The sequence below is a fragment of the Leopardus geoffroyi genome, chromosome B1, assembly GCF_018350155.1.
Source record: "Leopardus geoffroyi isolate Oge1 chromosome B1, O.geoffroyi_Oge1_pat1.0, whole genome shotgun sequence".
NCBI classification, from domain to species: Eukaryota; Metazoa; Chordata; class Mammalia; order Carnivora; family Felidae; genus Leopardus; species Leopardus geoffroyi.
The window spans coordinates 198,744,601-198,760,191 of NC_059327.1; the positions used below are offsets into that span (position 1 = coordinate 198,744,601).

At 55.6% G+C, this 15,591-nt stretch overlaps 1 protein-coding gene across 1 annotated transcript in view; it reads left to right on the forward strand.

Annotated features, from left to right (window-relative positions):
- The first annotated feature begins 3,222 nt into the window (after positions 1 to 3,222).
- Positions 3,223 to 15,591, forward strand: part of WDR1 (WD repeat domain 1) — a 44,676-nt gene continuing 32,307 nt past the window's right edge. Inside the window, exons 1-2 of the mRNA XM_045474548.1 lie at positions 3,223 to 3,480; positions 3,928 to 4,049. Of these exons, the coding sequence (XP_045330504.1) occupies positions 3,465 to 3,480; positions 3,928 to 4,049 (138 nt within the window). The 5' untranslated portion in view covers positions 3,223 to 3,464. The remainder of the gene's footprint in view (positions 3,481 to 3,927; positions 4,050 to 15,591) is intronic.

Below are 15,591 nucleotides of genomic sequence, written 5' to 3' on the forward strand. Positions count from 1 at the left end.
CCCAAGCAGCCACTGTGCAGAGCAGCAGAGCTGAGAAGCCCTGAGGTGACCCCTGTGGCTGGAAAAGACCCAGGGACAGAGCTACTGGAGAGCCAACCAAAGCCTGGGTCCCCCAGGGCCTTAGAGACCAACATCCTCCCCAGGCCTACATGTTAAGAGACAGGTGTGGGGGTTGCTGACAAGGTTTGAGGTTACGCTGGCTCTGAGTGGATACAGCAGTTAGGAAGTGGTTAAAGTAGCCCAGAGGAGACGAGAAAGCTTGAAGCCCAGACGTGTTTAGGAGATGAAGGGTTAGATTTAAGAGAGGCAGGCATTCAAGGAACAAGATTTGGTGAAGGGTCGAATGTAGGGGTGAGATCGGGCTAAGGTTTCTGACCAGTGCAGCAGGAGACAGGGATTACTGGTCGCTGTGGGAAGGGAGCCCTCAAAGAATCAGCCCTGTGTAGGAGACGTGGGGAGGGTGGGGTGGGGGGGGGGGGGAAGGAGTTGGTCTTAGACTGGTTTAGTCCCAGGAAGTGCCCTGGGGACTTCCCTGAGATGCCAGGGAGCAGCTGGGAACAGGAGTTGCCAGAAGTGGCTGGACCAACATGTAGAGTAGGAGTCACCAGGATACAGACATTCAGGGTCCTCACTGGAGACCAAGGGCAGGCTGTTAGGTGGTTGTATTAACCAAGGTGTACATAAGGGAGGAGAACCCGAGGAAAAGCACTGGAACTACGGTTAGTCACAGCACATATCACTCAGGGGTCACTGAGTCCTTACAGCTTAGACAGCCAAACAGAACGTTCCAGATGTGAGAACAGGATTCCTTTTCAGAAGGAAAAGCAGTGCTGTCAATAGGTTTACAACCTATTTGAAATACATATGAACCTCCCCTCTCCGTCCCCGCCCCCGAGTTCTAAACCCTTGGATACTTCACTTCCTGGTTCTTCCCCTCCCCACTTTTGCAGGCTTATTTTCTTGGGCTTTGCAATGAGCATGCACCAAAAAACCGAAGTCTCTGCGCCCCTCAAGGACTATAGTTTTTGCCTTACGTGGGCATAGCTGACCTCCGGGTAAGGCAATAACCTCTGTAGTATTCAGCCAATGAGGAACCAGGGGAGGGATTTGCACCCTAGGAGATCAATTGCCTGTTGTAACTGCCCCATTGTGTCTATCCAGTTACCTGCTCTTGCAAGAACGTTCATTACAGCCTCGCTTCACTGTGCTCCCAGTCTCCGTGTCCCCCTGGATTGGGTCAGCGGGTTTCTCACACTAGAGACGAACCAGAGGAATAACACCCTGGTATCCCAACTGCCTGCCAAGTCATGTTGTCTGTAAACTTTAAGCTAGTGGCAGCACCCCCATCCCCACCCCCAATTTAAGTCCGCAGATCAACATCACAAGCTAGCAGCAAGACCTCGAGCCAGGGTTTGGGGAATGTTTTACTTAGGTTTGCTTTCCAAGTAGCATCAAAATCCAACAGAAGGCTTTATGTACATGTTAAAGCTTGCAAGTGCTTGAGGTTGGGGACCTTAGTTTTATTTCCACCAGGGTCCTTCCACGACGTAAATATCCTAGGGGTGAACTTAAATTCACCTGTTCTGAACCTTAAGTCCCATTAAAGTCTGATCATTAAATCCTGGTTTCTCTGGTTAATAGCCAACACTTGCTTGACCACTTGTTTTAGGAATCCTCATTTGGTACAAAGATTTAATTAACGTTTCTATAGTCCTGTTCACAGAACGACCTTAACATCCCTTGTTTCTTGATCCAAGACTGCACGTGGGGTGCAGGGGCATCCATTTGGACATCCAATGTGGGCCAGATGGATCTACTCTAGACAAACCACAGGAAAGGGAGGATTCAGGAATGTATTCCTAAGGGCTGGAAGCTTGTGACTTAAAGTAAGGTCGTCAGGGAAGGTGACGTTTATTGAGGAGACCCTGAAGCAGTTAAGTACTTCTGGAGAGAATAATTCAAAGTAGAAAACAAGTCACCCAGGCCCTGGAGTAGGAATATGCCTGTGACATTCCGGGAGCAACAAGGCAGCCGGTGTGCGGAAGAAAGATAGAGCTAAGGGCAGTCGATGGAGTCTTTTGTAACCCTGAGACTTTTTACTTAGGGCCCAGTCGGCCACTTTGAAGGCCTCAGCTTTTGAGCCCACGAGCTTTGAGTTTTGTAAAGCAAAAAATAGGTTTCAGCTTCTAGAAAAAAACGCTCAGGCTGCAATCTGGAAGACAGGGATGAAGGGGAGGGAGGATAGGAGCCTAACAGACTAGATAACAAGCACCTGCAATTACCCAGGTGAGCGTTCAAGGCTTGGTTCCTGACTAACAGCCAAGGAAGAGAGAACCCGGATCCAGTTCGAAAACAGAGCCTACTAGGCTTCCCAGATTAGAAAAATAGGAATTCAAGCATCACAGTGAGGTTCTCTAGCGCAGGCTTCAGACGCTTACGTACCCACAGGTGTTTCACAGATTCTCGTCTAGCCGCCCCCCCCCGCCCGCCCGCCCCCATCTCAGGAAAACTACAACCCCTGCTGAAAAGTGAGGCTCGCAGCAACACCTCCGAGCCGCTGCTTCGATCTTCCAAGTTCCCCTTTGCCTTCCCCCTCCGTCACTGACCCACTCTGGTATTCTTAGAACCTACGTTCCCTTTTGCTCTCCTTGGCTTCTTAGCTTTCTAAAGTTTTGAGAGAGAGAGAGAGAGAGAGACAGAGACAGAGAGAGTGAGTGAGTTTGGGCCCAGAAAGACACATCCCTAAGGTTTCTGCTGCGAGACAGTTTTTGAGGAAGGGGGACTCCCACTCATCTAGCTTCCAAGGAAAAAAAAAACAGAAACCCACTATGTTTGCAAAACCCGAACGGGCGCCGACTCAGCCTCAGCAGGAAGGCTAGCGGCTCGGGAACGCCCGCTACGCAAACACAAGCACGGAGAGGGCTTCCGAGGCTCCCCGCATACAGCACGCTCGGCCCCCGCAGAACTCCAGCGGGGAGCCGCCCGAACAGCCCGCCCTCCCTTCCCCAGAAGAACTCCGCAACCCTCCACCAACCGCGGCCAGGACCACTCTGATGGAGTGGGCGCTCCCGCGCCGCCCTTTTACAGGACCGTGTGTAACGTCACTTCCGGGGGCGGGGCGGCCGGGGCGGGCCCCGCGCGGGGCGGGGGGAAGGGCGGCCCCGTCCGCGCAGGCTCACGCGGGCTGCAGCCGCCGAGCCGAGCGCTTGACTATATATGGTCAAAGCTGGGGGCGAGCCGCGCGCGGGGCCGCGCTTCCGGGTTCGGCGCGTCCGCAGCGGCAGCGCGCAGGGCAGGGCGCGAGCCGGCCTCGGAACCCCGGCCTCGGACCGCCCCCTCCGCGCCCGGCACGCCCGGCGCCGCCTTTCGGCCCCCGTCCCCGGCCCGGCCTCCGCCAGTCTGCTTCGCGGCGCGGGCGGCCTCGGAGGCTCTCGGCGAGCGCGGCGCGGTAACAAGTGGGCAGGATGCCGTACGAGATCAGTAAGTACCGCGGCCCCGTGCCCCCGGGGTGGGCGCCTATGTCCCCCGTCCCCTCGGCCATCGGTGGGGCGCGGGCGGCCCGGCGGGGTCCCGGGCCGCGGGGGAGGGGTGAGGGCGCAGGCCGGCGAGCGCCCCGCCGCCCTCGGGGCGCCCGGCGGCGATCCCCGGCCCGGGAGGGGGTGCCCCAAAGTTGGCGCTGCGGGCTGGGCCCGTGGGAGCCCCCGCGTCCCTGAAGGGCCTGGTCGGGAGCGCAGACCAGGAAGTCGCGCCGTCCCTTGCGCTCCTTCAAAGTGGCTGCCGCCCCTCCTGGTGGTGGCAACAGGTGACCGGCTGAGACCGGTCCAGGGCCCGTCTCTAGTCCGCTCCCACCCCTCCGTCCTCAGCCCGGCCTGGGGGATGAGGCGGGGGCTGCCCCTAACGTGCTCTGCTTGATTTGTGTCTCCGCAGAGAAGGTGTTCGCCAGCCTCCCCCAGGTGGAGAGGGGCGTCTCTAAAATCATCGGCGGCGACCCCAAGGGCAACAATTTTCTTTACACCAATGGGAAGTGCGTCATTTTAAGAAACATCGACGTGAGTACCTCCTCCCCGTATCCCCCCGCCCACGCGGGGGTTCCTGTCTTGGGCGCGACTCTCAGGTTAATTCCTCTTCCCCTCTACGGCTTCTTCTCCCGCTCTCGGCAGCCTGAGGAGGGTGAGGACGCCACGCCCCCTCAGCCTTGGGACCACACCTCGCAAGCCTAGCAGACTAGCAGATGGTTTCAAGGTGGCCAGGCCCACTTCTCACTCTTTTCATGGGGAAACTGAGGCTCAGATTAGTTCAGATCATAAGTATAAGCGCTCTGGATTAGGGGGATCGGACACACCCGGCCAGCTGCTGCTTGACCTTGGGGTAGCTGGCGACTTGGGCCTGGGAATCCCAGTGCCCTCATCTGTAAAATGGAGGTGATGACACCAGGCTCCCCGCCCCCCCCCCCCCCACTTCCCCTGACCGCCTGTGCCCGCTGAATGAGATGATGCGTCCCTCCCACCGGCTCGCCTGGCACACACCCAGTGCTTGGTAAATGGCCCTTGTGTATAATCATTACCAACACCCAGGGGCTCTCAGTGTGAGCGGCCAGGACTCACACTCAGGCCTCTCTGCACACCACCCGGATCTGAGCCCCGGCGCAAAATCAGGAATGGTTTGTTCCCATGAAGCATTGAGAGAGACATTCTGTACTCAGGCCAAGAATGCTTGTCGAGCCAATGTCGTGGGGAATCCTGTTACTCCTCTGTTATTACCCAAACGACCCAGTCTGCTTGTTGGTCTCCCCACCGCCGAGATTGTACACTGAAATCTTTCTTCACCCTTCCCCAGCCTGAGTGACAGGATGGAAGGGGAAAGTCCCAGCACAACCGGGGGGGGGGGGGGGCGGAATGTTCTCCTGAACTGTGCTTGGGGTCGGGCCTCGTGCACAGTATGTAGGTAGATGATTTTGATTGGCCGTGCTCCCAAGGGATGTCAGCTTAGATTCACATCTGTTGTGAGTGATTACCCCTAGTGGGTTGGGATTGTTGCTGATCGGGTGCACTTGCCCTCAGGAACCTCACAACTGGCTGAGGGAGCGAAGGAGCTGTGTGGGCCTCTGCTTTCTTGCCTGTAAAAGGAGAGGCCTCTACCTGGTCTGAGGTGCTTCTGGCTCTGCCCTCATCTCTGGGTAAGCCAGCCTGTCACCGTTGCCCCTCTGCTCAAGGACTGAGCCCCGTGTGACAGTTTCAGCCCTGCCCCGGCTTGCTGGGCACCTCAAATGAAGGGGGTGGGTGGGTGTGAACGTTCTCTGAAAGTGCTAACAGCTATTGTGCTAGTCACACGGATTCCTAGAAAGCTGATCTGGCCTCGCTCAGAACTGGGGGAAACCTTGCCAAGGACTTAGATGGTAATGATCTGGAGGTCTCCAGGGTGAGGTCCCGAGATTTCGAGTAAATAAAAGTTTAGACGACCCAGAGTAGATACTCACTGGCAGTTTGGCAAACAAAGTGGACTAAAGCGTTCTCAGGGATCCAGCGCATTGGAACACCAGGCCTGCCCCTAGCAGTCATGCTCATGTCCCTGCAGTCTGCGTGTACTTCCAGACGGGAGGCCTCCCGTGAGGTGCCCACTGTGTGTCTGGTACCAGGGAGGGTTCTTCAACTGCAGCATCTCTCTCAGCACCACCCCCACCCCCCGCCACTGGGCCCATTGCTCCGAAGAGAGGTGAGGCCAGTGATCAGAGTTGTTTCCACCGGAGTTGTTCACAGTCGCACACGAGCACCCCCTTCGCCAACATTCCCCGCCTCGTGCAACTCATTCTGCTCGTTCTTCGGAAGTCTTTCTTTTTACCAGTACCCCAGACTTCACCGTTCTCTGTTGAGGGTGCCTCTGCTCTTCTTTTCCACCTATTTGTAAGTTTCTGCAGGGCCCAGGACAGCACGGTGCTGCTAATGCGTCCCTTCCTGATCTGGATGTACATCAGGCACCCCAGGCTCTTGTTGGATTGAGGGACCGTTGGTACTCAATTAAGGATGGGCACCGTTTTTATTAGGGTACAACATTCCTGGGAAAAAAGACGTGAGCCCTCGTGAACATTCAGGGAACAGGAAGGAAGATGGTCTGGTTAAATTACAGGCTCAAGAAGGAGAAGAGATCCGAAGGAAAGGGGGAGACCCGGTTGTGGAATGTCCAACAGATGTCTGATTGGCTTCTACTTGACGTGTCCTAAGCACAGTAGGGTTTCCTGTGTGTCCTGTCCCCCAGACAGCAACGCTACCGCTCCGGCTGTTCAGGCCCCAAACCTCGAACTTCTGCTTGATTTCCCTCTTTTTCTTCCACGCCATGTTTAATCCTCCAGTGAATCCTAGTGACTCCTCTCAAACTAACTTCAGAATCCGGCATTTTTTCTGCCTGCTGTTTCCACCTCCTCCAAGCTTCCATCCTCTCTGGGTTGCAAGACAGAAAACCCAAACTGGTCTCCCTGATTCCATGCTGGCTCTCCTCCAGTCTGTTCTCAGAGCACATCTGGACGGAGTTTGGTAAAATAAGAAGTGGCATTCATTGTCCTCTTTGCCCTCCCTTACTATGGCTGATGCGGCCTCACCATCGAGCCTGGTACCTCGGTCTCACCCCCAAAACCCCACCCCACCCTTCTCACTCATCTCCAGGCACCCTTGCCTCCGTGATCTTTCTGAAACATGCCACACATCTGTCAGGACATGGGAACTAATAGCACTCCCATCCTGGCCTTCTCTACCCCGCAGCGCTAACATGGCGGGAGCCGGTGGGCAGGCCGCCACATCCTATGACCAGATATGCCCATCTGCCTGTCTTCAGTAACCAGACTGGAAGCTTCTTGAAAGTAGGACTTTGTTCTTCTGTTTCTTTCACCTCTGTGTCTTCCCCCAGGAGAGTACCTGGCACATAACAGGTGCTCAGTAAGTATTTGTCACAACGCCTTGAAAGCCAGGCTGTGCCATGGAGATAACAGGCAGCCATTGAAGGTTTTACTGCCTAGAAATAAGAAAAGCTCCGCCTGCATAAGGTTGCTGGATCTTTATTTTGTGGCGTCTCCCTTTCATACCAAACAGGTATCCATACCCTTGTGACTTCCCATTTGGAAGTTCCCATTCGTTGTGTGGACTTAAAAGTTGTTTTGTGGGGGTGCCTGGGTGGCGCAGTCGGTTAAGCGTCCGACTTCAGCCAGGTCACGATCTCACGGTCTGTGAGTTCGAGCCCCGCGTCGGGCTCTGGGCTGATGGCTCAGAGCCTGGAGCCTGTTTCCGATTCTGTGTCTCCCTCTCTCTCTGCCCCTCCCCCGTTCATGCTCTGTCTCTCTCTGTCCCAAAAATAAATAAACGTTGAAAAAAAAAAATTGTTTTGTGAACCCAGCACACTGGCACTTCATAAGCTTGAGGAAAGAGTATTTATGTATTTCCTATCAGCACATCCGTGGCCACACCTGCAGAATTAAAAGTTGGCAGTGATGTGGCCATCTGGAATAGAAGAATCCAGGGGCGGCCTGGGTGGCTCAGTCCGCTACGCATCTGACTCTTGATTTTGACTCAGGTCATGATCCCAGGGTCGCGGGATGGAGCCCCGTGTTGAGCTCTGTGCTGAGAATGGAGCCTGCTTAAGATTCTCTTCGTGCCCCCTTGTGCTCTCTCTAAAATAAAAATCAGAAAAAAGAAAACTCCAGAAGGGGAGAGCCTGGTATATTCTTACTTTGAGGCCAGCATCGCCATTGCCTCTGCCTATTCTGCAGAAACAGGGAAGAGCTTTCTCCCAGTGGCAGTGAAGAAGCTTCTCCATGATTCTGAACTGCCCAGTGTCAGAAGCCCCTTGAAAGCTGCCACAAGCAGTCAGCAGATTTGCTACAAGGGCGAGTTTGGGGCTTGCTTTTAAAGGACCCGGTCCCTAGATTCCAGAACTGAAATCTGTATATTTGAAAAAATTAGGTGCATGAAATCAAATTCTAGGAAGTGAAATGTTTGTTGCAGTTCAACACTCTCTGCTTCCAAGTGCAGTATGAAGTTCAGGGTTGTTGAACCTGAGTGCTGAGCTTCTCATGGTGCGGTCTGTAGCCAGTCATGTGTAGAAGGACCACCTGTGCATCCCCCCCCATGGGGGAGGGGGTATGTAAAAGGACAGATGGCTTGAGAAGGGCTGACGTTGTCCCTTCTGTCTGTCTGCACATGCCTCCTGAGTCCCTGCTGTGTGTGCTGGGAGCGCAGATCCAGGGGAGGCCCCCTCCTGCACGGAGCTCGTGGCCTCGCTGGGAGTGAAACAAGCCAGCAGGTGACCGAAGGGAGCAGTGTGCTGGGTTAGCACCTGTGCAGAAAATGAGCAGGGTAGCACATGCGTGAGCTTAACCCGGGAGAGACCTGGGGGAGGGTCTGATCTTTAAGAGGAGTCAGGCCCAGACAAGGCCACGGAGCTGTGTTGGACCAGTAACGTGATCAGATCTTAGTAGAGCTTGTTCTGTGCCTCAGGTTGGAGGTTCAAGACAAACGTACTCCACAAGTGCTGATTAGCTGCTAGAACCAGCCCTTGCTTCCTGTTTTCCCCCACACGTTCACCAAGCTTGTCTTGCGGAGCCCTGCCCATGGCCACTGTGTCCAAGATTTAAATCAGTAGCTGGGAGGAGGTTTTGCCCCCAGCCCCACCCCCTAAGAGCTATCTGGCAATGTCTGGAGACATTTTTTTGTGCTACTGGTATCTCTCTAGTGGGCAGAAGCCAGGGATGTTGCCAGGATCCCACGATGCTCAGGACTGTCCTGTAAGTTATGTGGCCCAAAATCTCGGTAGCGTTGAGAACCTTGGTGAGTAACATTCTAATGCTCTGGTTAGGCGCTTTAAAAGAATCTTCTGAGTGATTTGGGGGCACCTGGGTGGCTCAGTCGGTTAAGCGCTGACCCTGATTTCGGCTCAGGTCATGACCTCATGGTTTGCGAGTTCGAGCCCTGCCTCGGGCTCCGTGCTGTGCTTGGGATTCTCTCCCTTTCTTCTGCCCCTCCCCCGCTCGTGCTCTCTCTTTCTCTCAAAAATAAATAAACTGGAAAAAAAAAAGAATGTCCTGAATGATTTGGAAACAAGAGGGAAGAACCAGTTGCACCACAGAGCAACAAGGAAGTTTCCTGGAGAAGGGACACCTCTGAGTTGCATTTTGGAGGATGAGTAAGAGTTCTCCGGGAAGAGGAGCGAGACAGAGACATAGCAGAGATGGGGGAGAATCTAGACCGGGAACCAAATGTGCACGGAGGTTGGAGGAAGTTTGACACGGGCTCTGGGCGGTGGCTTCAGTACATTCCTTAACCCTGTCTGTGGGGGCGTAGAGCGGGCTCTCAGAGCCTTGGAGCTTAAAGAAGTCAAGGTTGCCGCCTCATGTCTGAGGCCAGCGGAGAGGTGGTCCTGGTTCCCGTTGGGTTGTGGCAGTCGGCCGTGCCCCGGGACGGTTGGAGGTGCCCATTTGGATCCCGGTGCCACACCCAGCCATCATCCCCCACGGGGCCTTGTTGCAGATGACGTGTAGGCTGTGCACTGGAAAGGGCCGTTTGTTGCTTCTTTGCTTCTCCTCCAGAGTCTCGGTAGAACCTGCCCGGCTTTGGTGGTGGTGGACCCCCTAGAAAGACCTGGATCCCAGGCTCCGCTCAGCTTGCTAGTAGCTTCTACCCACCAGTTTTATCTCTGCTCCCTGGAACCTTACCCAGAAAATGGCAGTTTCTCCACCGCAGGCCATCCCAGCCTGGGCGTCCCCACCCCCAGCCCCAGCCCCGCCCGTGTTCAGCCCTGCTCTGCAGGGACCACAGGCTTCTGCTGGTCCAGCGCGCTGCCCTGAGCACCGCCTCTGGTAAAGGAGCTCATCTTTGTTGAGCACTTGGGATGCTGGGCAGTGGCCGAGCACTTCACGTACGTACTTCATCCAGTTTGGTTTTCTTATCTGTAAGAACAGGGAGAACGGGTAACAGGGTCACCGTGGGATGTCACAGAGTCCTTTCACAAGTATTCCTGGAGGGTTGCCTGGGCTGTGACGGTACACGGTGCCTTCGTCTTCACATCCGCCCTGGTGGCTCAGTACTCTTTTTCCAGAGGTGCCAGACTGAAGCCCCAGGGGTCCCTCCATGACTGCTCAGTGAGGCCCTGCGCAGGCAGAGGGAGAGGAGGGACAGGAAGGGAGGTGGCGGTGGCCTTGTCTGTGCTGGGGTCCCTGCTCTAAGGCTTGGTTTGCTCCGTTGGGAAGGGGTTGAGCTGGGAGGCAGGAGGGAAAGTCACTCCGGGAGGGGTGGGCCCTGTAGGACCGCTGAATGACCTGGCCCCACACCGTTCAGAAACCTGTGGGCTAGACAGAAGTGCTACTCTGAGTTAAAAGAATCAGGCTAACGATGGTTCCAACCATAAGTGAGAGGCCAAAACTCAGGAATGAAGGCTCTTACCTGACTTCAGGTCCCCACCTCCACCGCTTACCAGCGGTTAGCCTTGGGCACGTCATTCGTTCTGGGCCCACGTCTCTTGGCCTGTGAAGTGGGTTGTGAGGTTACCTTCCTGTGAGGTTTCAGAGGACTCGGCAGAAGGGTCCACTGGCCAAGAGTGAACCCTCCATACACAGCGATTTTGCAAACGGCCCTCAGGGTCCAGCGAGCCCTGGTCTCCTGGGGCATTTGGAGGCTGCCATGTGGGATCAGATACAGGCCCTGCCCTCTGTGGAGTCTGTTTAGCGTGAAGCCTTGCGGATGTCAGAATGGCCCGTGGTACATGGCGGAGAGTAGTAAGGGTGGTGGGGTGGGAGGTTGGATGGGAATAGGCATTGGGGGTTGGGGGAGACTGTCTCCAGTTGGGAGCATCGGGGAAGGATTCTCGGAGGTGGCTTTCACCTGGGTGTTAGAAGGTAACAGGAGACATCATCAAAGATCAGGAAGGAGCGAAGGCGTTCCAGGCCGAGGCAGATAAAGGGAAGAAAGTCACAGCGATTTCATGGAGGAAGGAGCAGGGCATCATGGAAAGTGGACCTTGGATTGCTGGGGGAGGGTGCGTTTCCTGCAGGCGAGAGGGAGCCTCCAAGGTCGAGCAGGGCGGTGCTCGTTGGGTGCAGCTTGGGTGGCGGGTTTTATTTCTGCAAAGCGTTCGCTCACCACTGGATCCCCAGGGCCAGCCCAGATTCTTGGAAGGAGTAAATGAGCCATCCGTCCGTGTTCTGTGTGTCTTTCGAGGCTGTGCGGAGGGGCTCGGCTGCTGGGTTCAGCCTTGCCAGTCGGGAAGTACAGATGTCTTGTAGCTGCTTCGGAGCCGGGTTACCGTGCAGTAATTTGAGTTTGTCCTTGGTCATCAGTGAACAGAGGCTCTTGCAGATCGTGTCTGATACACGGGTCCAGCTACCGGTTACTGCTTTTAGGAACTAGAAGAATTTAGAAAGCTCTGAAATGCAATCCTCCTGGAAGGTCGCGCTCACTTTGCCTGGTCCAAGTTTGGAGGAGCCTAGGGCTTTCTCTGGAGGCTCCAGCCTGGAGGCCCCTCGCGCAGAGCCCTGTCCGACAGCTTCAGCCCTGGTGGGCCGGGGAGGCCTTTCCAACCTCCTGATGAGTCCGCCGCGCTCACTGTGGCTCAGGAGCTGAGGTGAAAGCTGCCACTCCCTGTGACCTGGGCCAGTCACCAACCCCACTATACATGGTGTGATGGCCTCTGACCCCTCCTTGGCACTAGATAGAGCCTGAGCAGACATGGGGACGTGGAGGAGCTTTGGGGAAGCCGGTGGCCCATATGCTGCCCAAACAAAGTGACTTTCGGGGAACCCCCCCCCCGCCTTTCGTTGGTGTAGCTAATCTCCCGGATGGGGCGGGGCCTGGGAAGGTATGGGGGTTAGTCTCCTGGCAGAAGGTCTGGCCCTGGGGAGGGGTCTTGGCGCAGGTGGGAGGCCAGGGGGTGTCTGGTCCGCACGGAGAATGGGCCTCCTGAGGTTCGGTTGAGAGGTCTGCTTTCATCTGGCCCCGCTGGGCCCCAATCTGGCACTCTGTCAGCAGCCCAAACACCCGCACCTTGCCGCCCCCGCAGACCTTTGGGTCTGCAGGTGCGTGATGGCCGGCCATGGCCCGTGTCTTCTGTGAGGCTCCCTGACCTCCCAGGCGCGGGGGCTGCATTCTGGGACTGACCCCGGGGTCTCACCAGCCCCGAGCTCTGTGTGTCACTCAGTGATGTTGCTGAGTGCCCACTGCCAGACCCTGAGCTGGGGGTGGGTGGCTCCTGTTCTAGTCCCCACGTGGGCCTGGGGAGGGAAGGGGCCCTGGCCAGGTAAGGCCCAGGGAGCAGCTCTTCAGCCCGGGAGGGCCTGAGTGGGGCTGGAGTGGGGGGTCCTGTGTGTGCTGGGGGGTCCGGAAAGAGTGCGGTTAGTGGGGTCGGGTTCTGCCGCTCCCGAGGGAAGGATATCAAGCAGGGGAACCAGGTGATGAGACATGGGACTTAGAGACGGGGGATGAGGGGTGTAGCGGTCCACGGAAGGTAGAGAGCAGTCCAGAAGGTACTGTCGTGGTCCCCAGGAGGGACCTGGACGGAATCTGGCAGGGGCGGAAAGAGGAGGTGGGTTTGGGAACTGTTGAAGAAGACTGGCGGGGGTGTGGAGGGCCAGGAGCAGGCCTGGGGTCGGGGGCGAGTAGATGGAAAGTTGCGGCCAGCCAGCCATCAGCCAGCCAGCCCACATCCCCTCGGCACCCGGGTCTCGCCCTGGTCTGTGTCTCAGGTCTCCTGTACCCTGGTGGCAAGCACCCGCACTGCCAGCAGAAGTGCAGGAAGGCCTGGGGGAGGGGCGTCCCAGCCTCAGCACCCTTTGGGGGATGACCCCAAGGCCTGGCCTGAAGCATCTCCCAAGGCCCCGAGGGAGGCGGAGCTCCTGCCGCCACAGGGTTATTCCTTGGTGCACCCAGAATTGGCCTCTTTCCTTCCCGTGCCTCATTTCCTCTCTTCCCTAGCCCTGCTCCAAATAAACTACTCACCCAAGTGTATTCTTCACCGAGGCAGCAGGAGAGGGACAAGTGAGGGGGATCTGCCACCCCTTGTGAGGCAGAGGAGTGGGTGTTGGGTCCCAGTCCTGGGGCCTTACAGACTCCAGATTCCGCTGATCTGGAATGAGCTTGAGCTGGCAGGACACAGTGGGGACAGGGGACCCGTTATTTCTGCCTCTAGTAGCCAGCCTCCCTGTGTGTGCCGAGCAGAGCTGGGGAGGTTGGCACACACTCAGCTGAAATCATCGTGTTCAGTTGGAGAATCTGGCCCCTCGCTCGCTGGCTCAGTTGCATTTGCAAGGCACACAAGAGCCATGTCTCATGCAGCCTGGGATTCTGGTGCCGAGCCTGCTGGGGACGACCTCGGGCGCTTCACAGCCCCTGCAACTGGCAACCCTGACCGTTTAGGGGCAGAACTTCTGCCCAGAACCTCTACCTACTCATCTGGTATCCCTGCCCTGGGTCCTCGGAACCCCCAGTGGGCCTGAGTGCCAACATATTGGCAAGTTGTCCTTGGGATGGGTTTCTCATCTGTAAAGTGGGCTGGTGGTGCCCCTCAGTCAGCCTTGAAACAGACATCTGGAGAAGGATCTTGGTAGTGGTGGCCTGTCTGAGCACCTCTTTTGGCCAGTTTCTGGGCAAGGGGTCTTGTCCATAGTCAGGTTTTGAAATTTTCTTTTTAACGTTTATTTATTATCAAGAGTCAGACAGGCATGAGCATGGGAGGGGCAGAGAGAGGGGGAGACACAGAGTCCAAAGCAGGCTCCAGTCTCTGAGCTGTCAGCACAGACCCCGACGTGGGGCTCAGACTCACGAACCGTGAGATCATGGCCTGAGCCAAAGTCGGACGCTTAACCGACTGAACCACCCAGGCGTCCCATGGTTGGGTTATAGAACATGAAGCACTAATTTGGGCCAGGAGTGGGTTGGATACCAGACATCTTAATTTTATTGAGGCATAATTTAGATATAGGAAGATCAGGAAGATTCCTCTGCTGCACAGCTTGACAAATGTGCACGGCCTGTAACCACCACTGTAATCTGGACACAGAACCTCCCGTCATTTCCAGAAGCGCTCCCCTAACCCGTCGCGGCCAGTGGGCTCCCTTCACCCCAGCACCCAGCAAGGACCAATCTGTTTTCTGTCCCTTTAAGTTTGCCTTCTCTGGAACAACCTGGAGAAGGAGCCACGCACCCAGGGTGGTCTTTTGTGTCCTTTTCACTTAGCATAATGCCTGTAAGGTTCACTGGAGTTGCTGAGTTGGTAGTCGTCGTTTGTTCCCCCTTATCGCAGGGTTGTATCCACTGTATGGATCCCGCGCGGTGTTTCTTCATTCGCCTGTTGGTGGACCTTTGGGTTGTTCCCAGTTTGGGGCTATTAATGCATAAAGCAGCTATGAACCCTCACGCATGTGTCTTTTTGTGGACGTGTGCTTTTATTTCCTGGGTACGTACCTAGGAGTGGGATTGCAGGGTTTTGTGTGGGGAGCGTCTGCCTAACTTCGTGCAAAACCAGCCAGACTATTTTCCATCCGCGTCTTCTTGCGTTCCTGCCAGCAACACGTGAACATCCCAGCGCCCCGCACCCGTGTCCTTGCCAGCATTTGGTGATATCGTTCTTTTGGTCTTGCTGATTCCAGCGGGCATGTAGCGGTATCTTATTGTAGTTTTGATTTGCTTTTCCCAAAAGGCTGATGACATCGAGCACCTTTTCCTGTGCCTGTTTGCCATTCATGACATCCCATTTGAATATGTCGTACCTTTCTAATTTCACTAGCAAATGATTATTCTCAGATGGATTAATCTGCGAAGAATGTGTATCAACTGCCTGCTACGTCACTTAATGCTAAGCGTTAAGTCTCGGGGGTAAAAGGGACTCCGTCCACTTTTCTTTCTCCACAAAACTGTTTATTGAGCACCTGCTACTCGTTAACTGCCGTCATGGCTGAAAAGATAAATGCCCTGGAAGCAGGTTGCAGAAAAACAGATGAGAAGAGATGACAAGAAGGTTCAGGACTACAGCTCTCCCCACAGTCCAAAAACACAGTGTTCTAGGAAACGTTTTGTGAGCCAAAATGGCCTAAAGCAAAGAAAGAGTTATCGTTACTTTGTAATGAAAAAATTTTTGAGTGGTCCTAGGCCCACCCCCAATTCACCTTTCTCAGGCTTTTCTGAGACCTTAGGACACATCTTGCTAACAGATGCACGAAATAAATTGAGATAAAGCGCAGATGCTCTCAGACACAGCTCGGAGCTCTGGCAGCTTGACGCTGAGGTGATGAGTGTGGTTCCCAGGGAAGGAGCTGGGGGGCGCCGCTCGCTGCTCCGGGGCGGGGGGGCACAACCGCCCCAGACCGGCTCATCTCACTGTGGCACCGATGCCGAATGCTATCTTGGCCTTTTACCTTTCGTCATGAAAGTGAAAAATGCTGTTCAGATTTCTTTCAGTCAGTGGAAACAGGTACTTAATGTACGTCTTTTGGAAAAGCAGAGCGGCACAGCGCAAGTGTTGGAGGCACCGAAGAGAGAGGAGGCCGTCCCGGGAGGTTTCGTGCAGGAGACAGGTCTTTGGTTAGGCCTCATAAGTAGGTGTCAGCAGGCAGGAGGGCTGCTC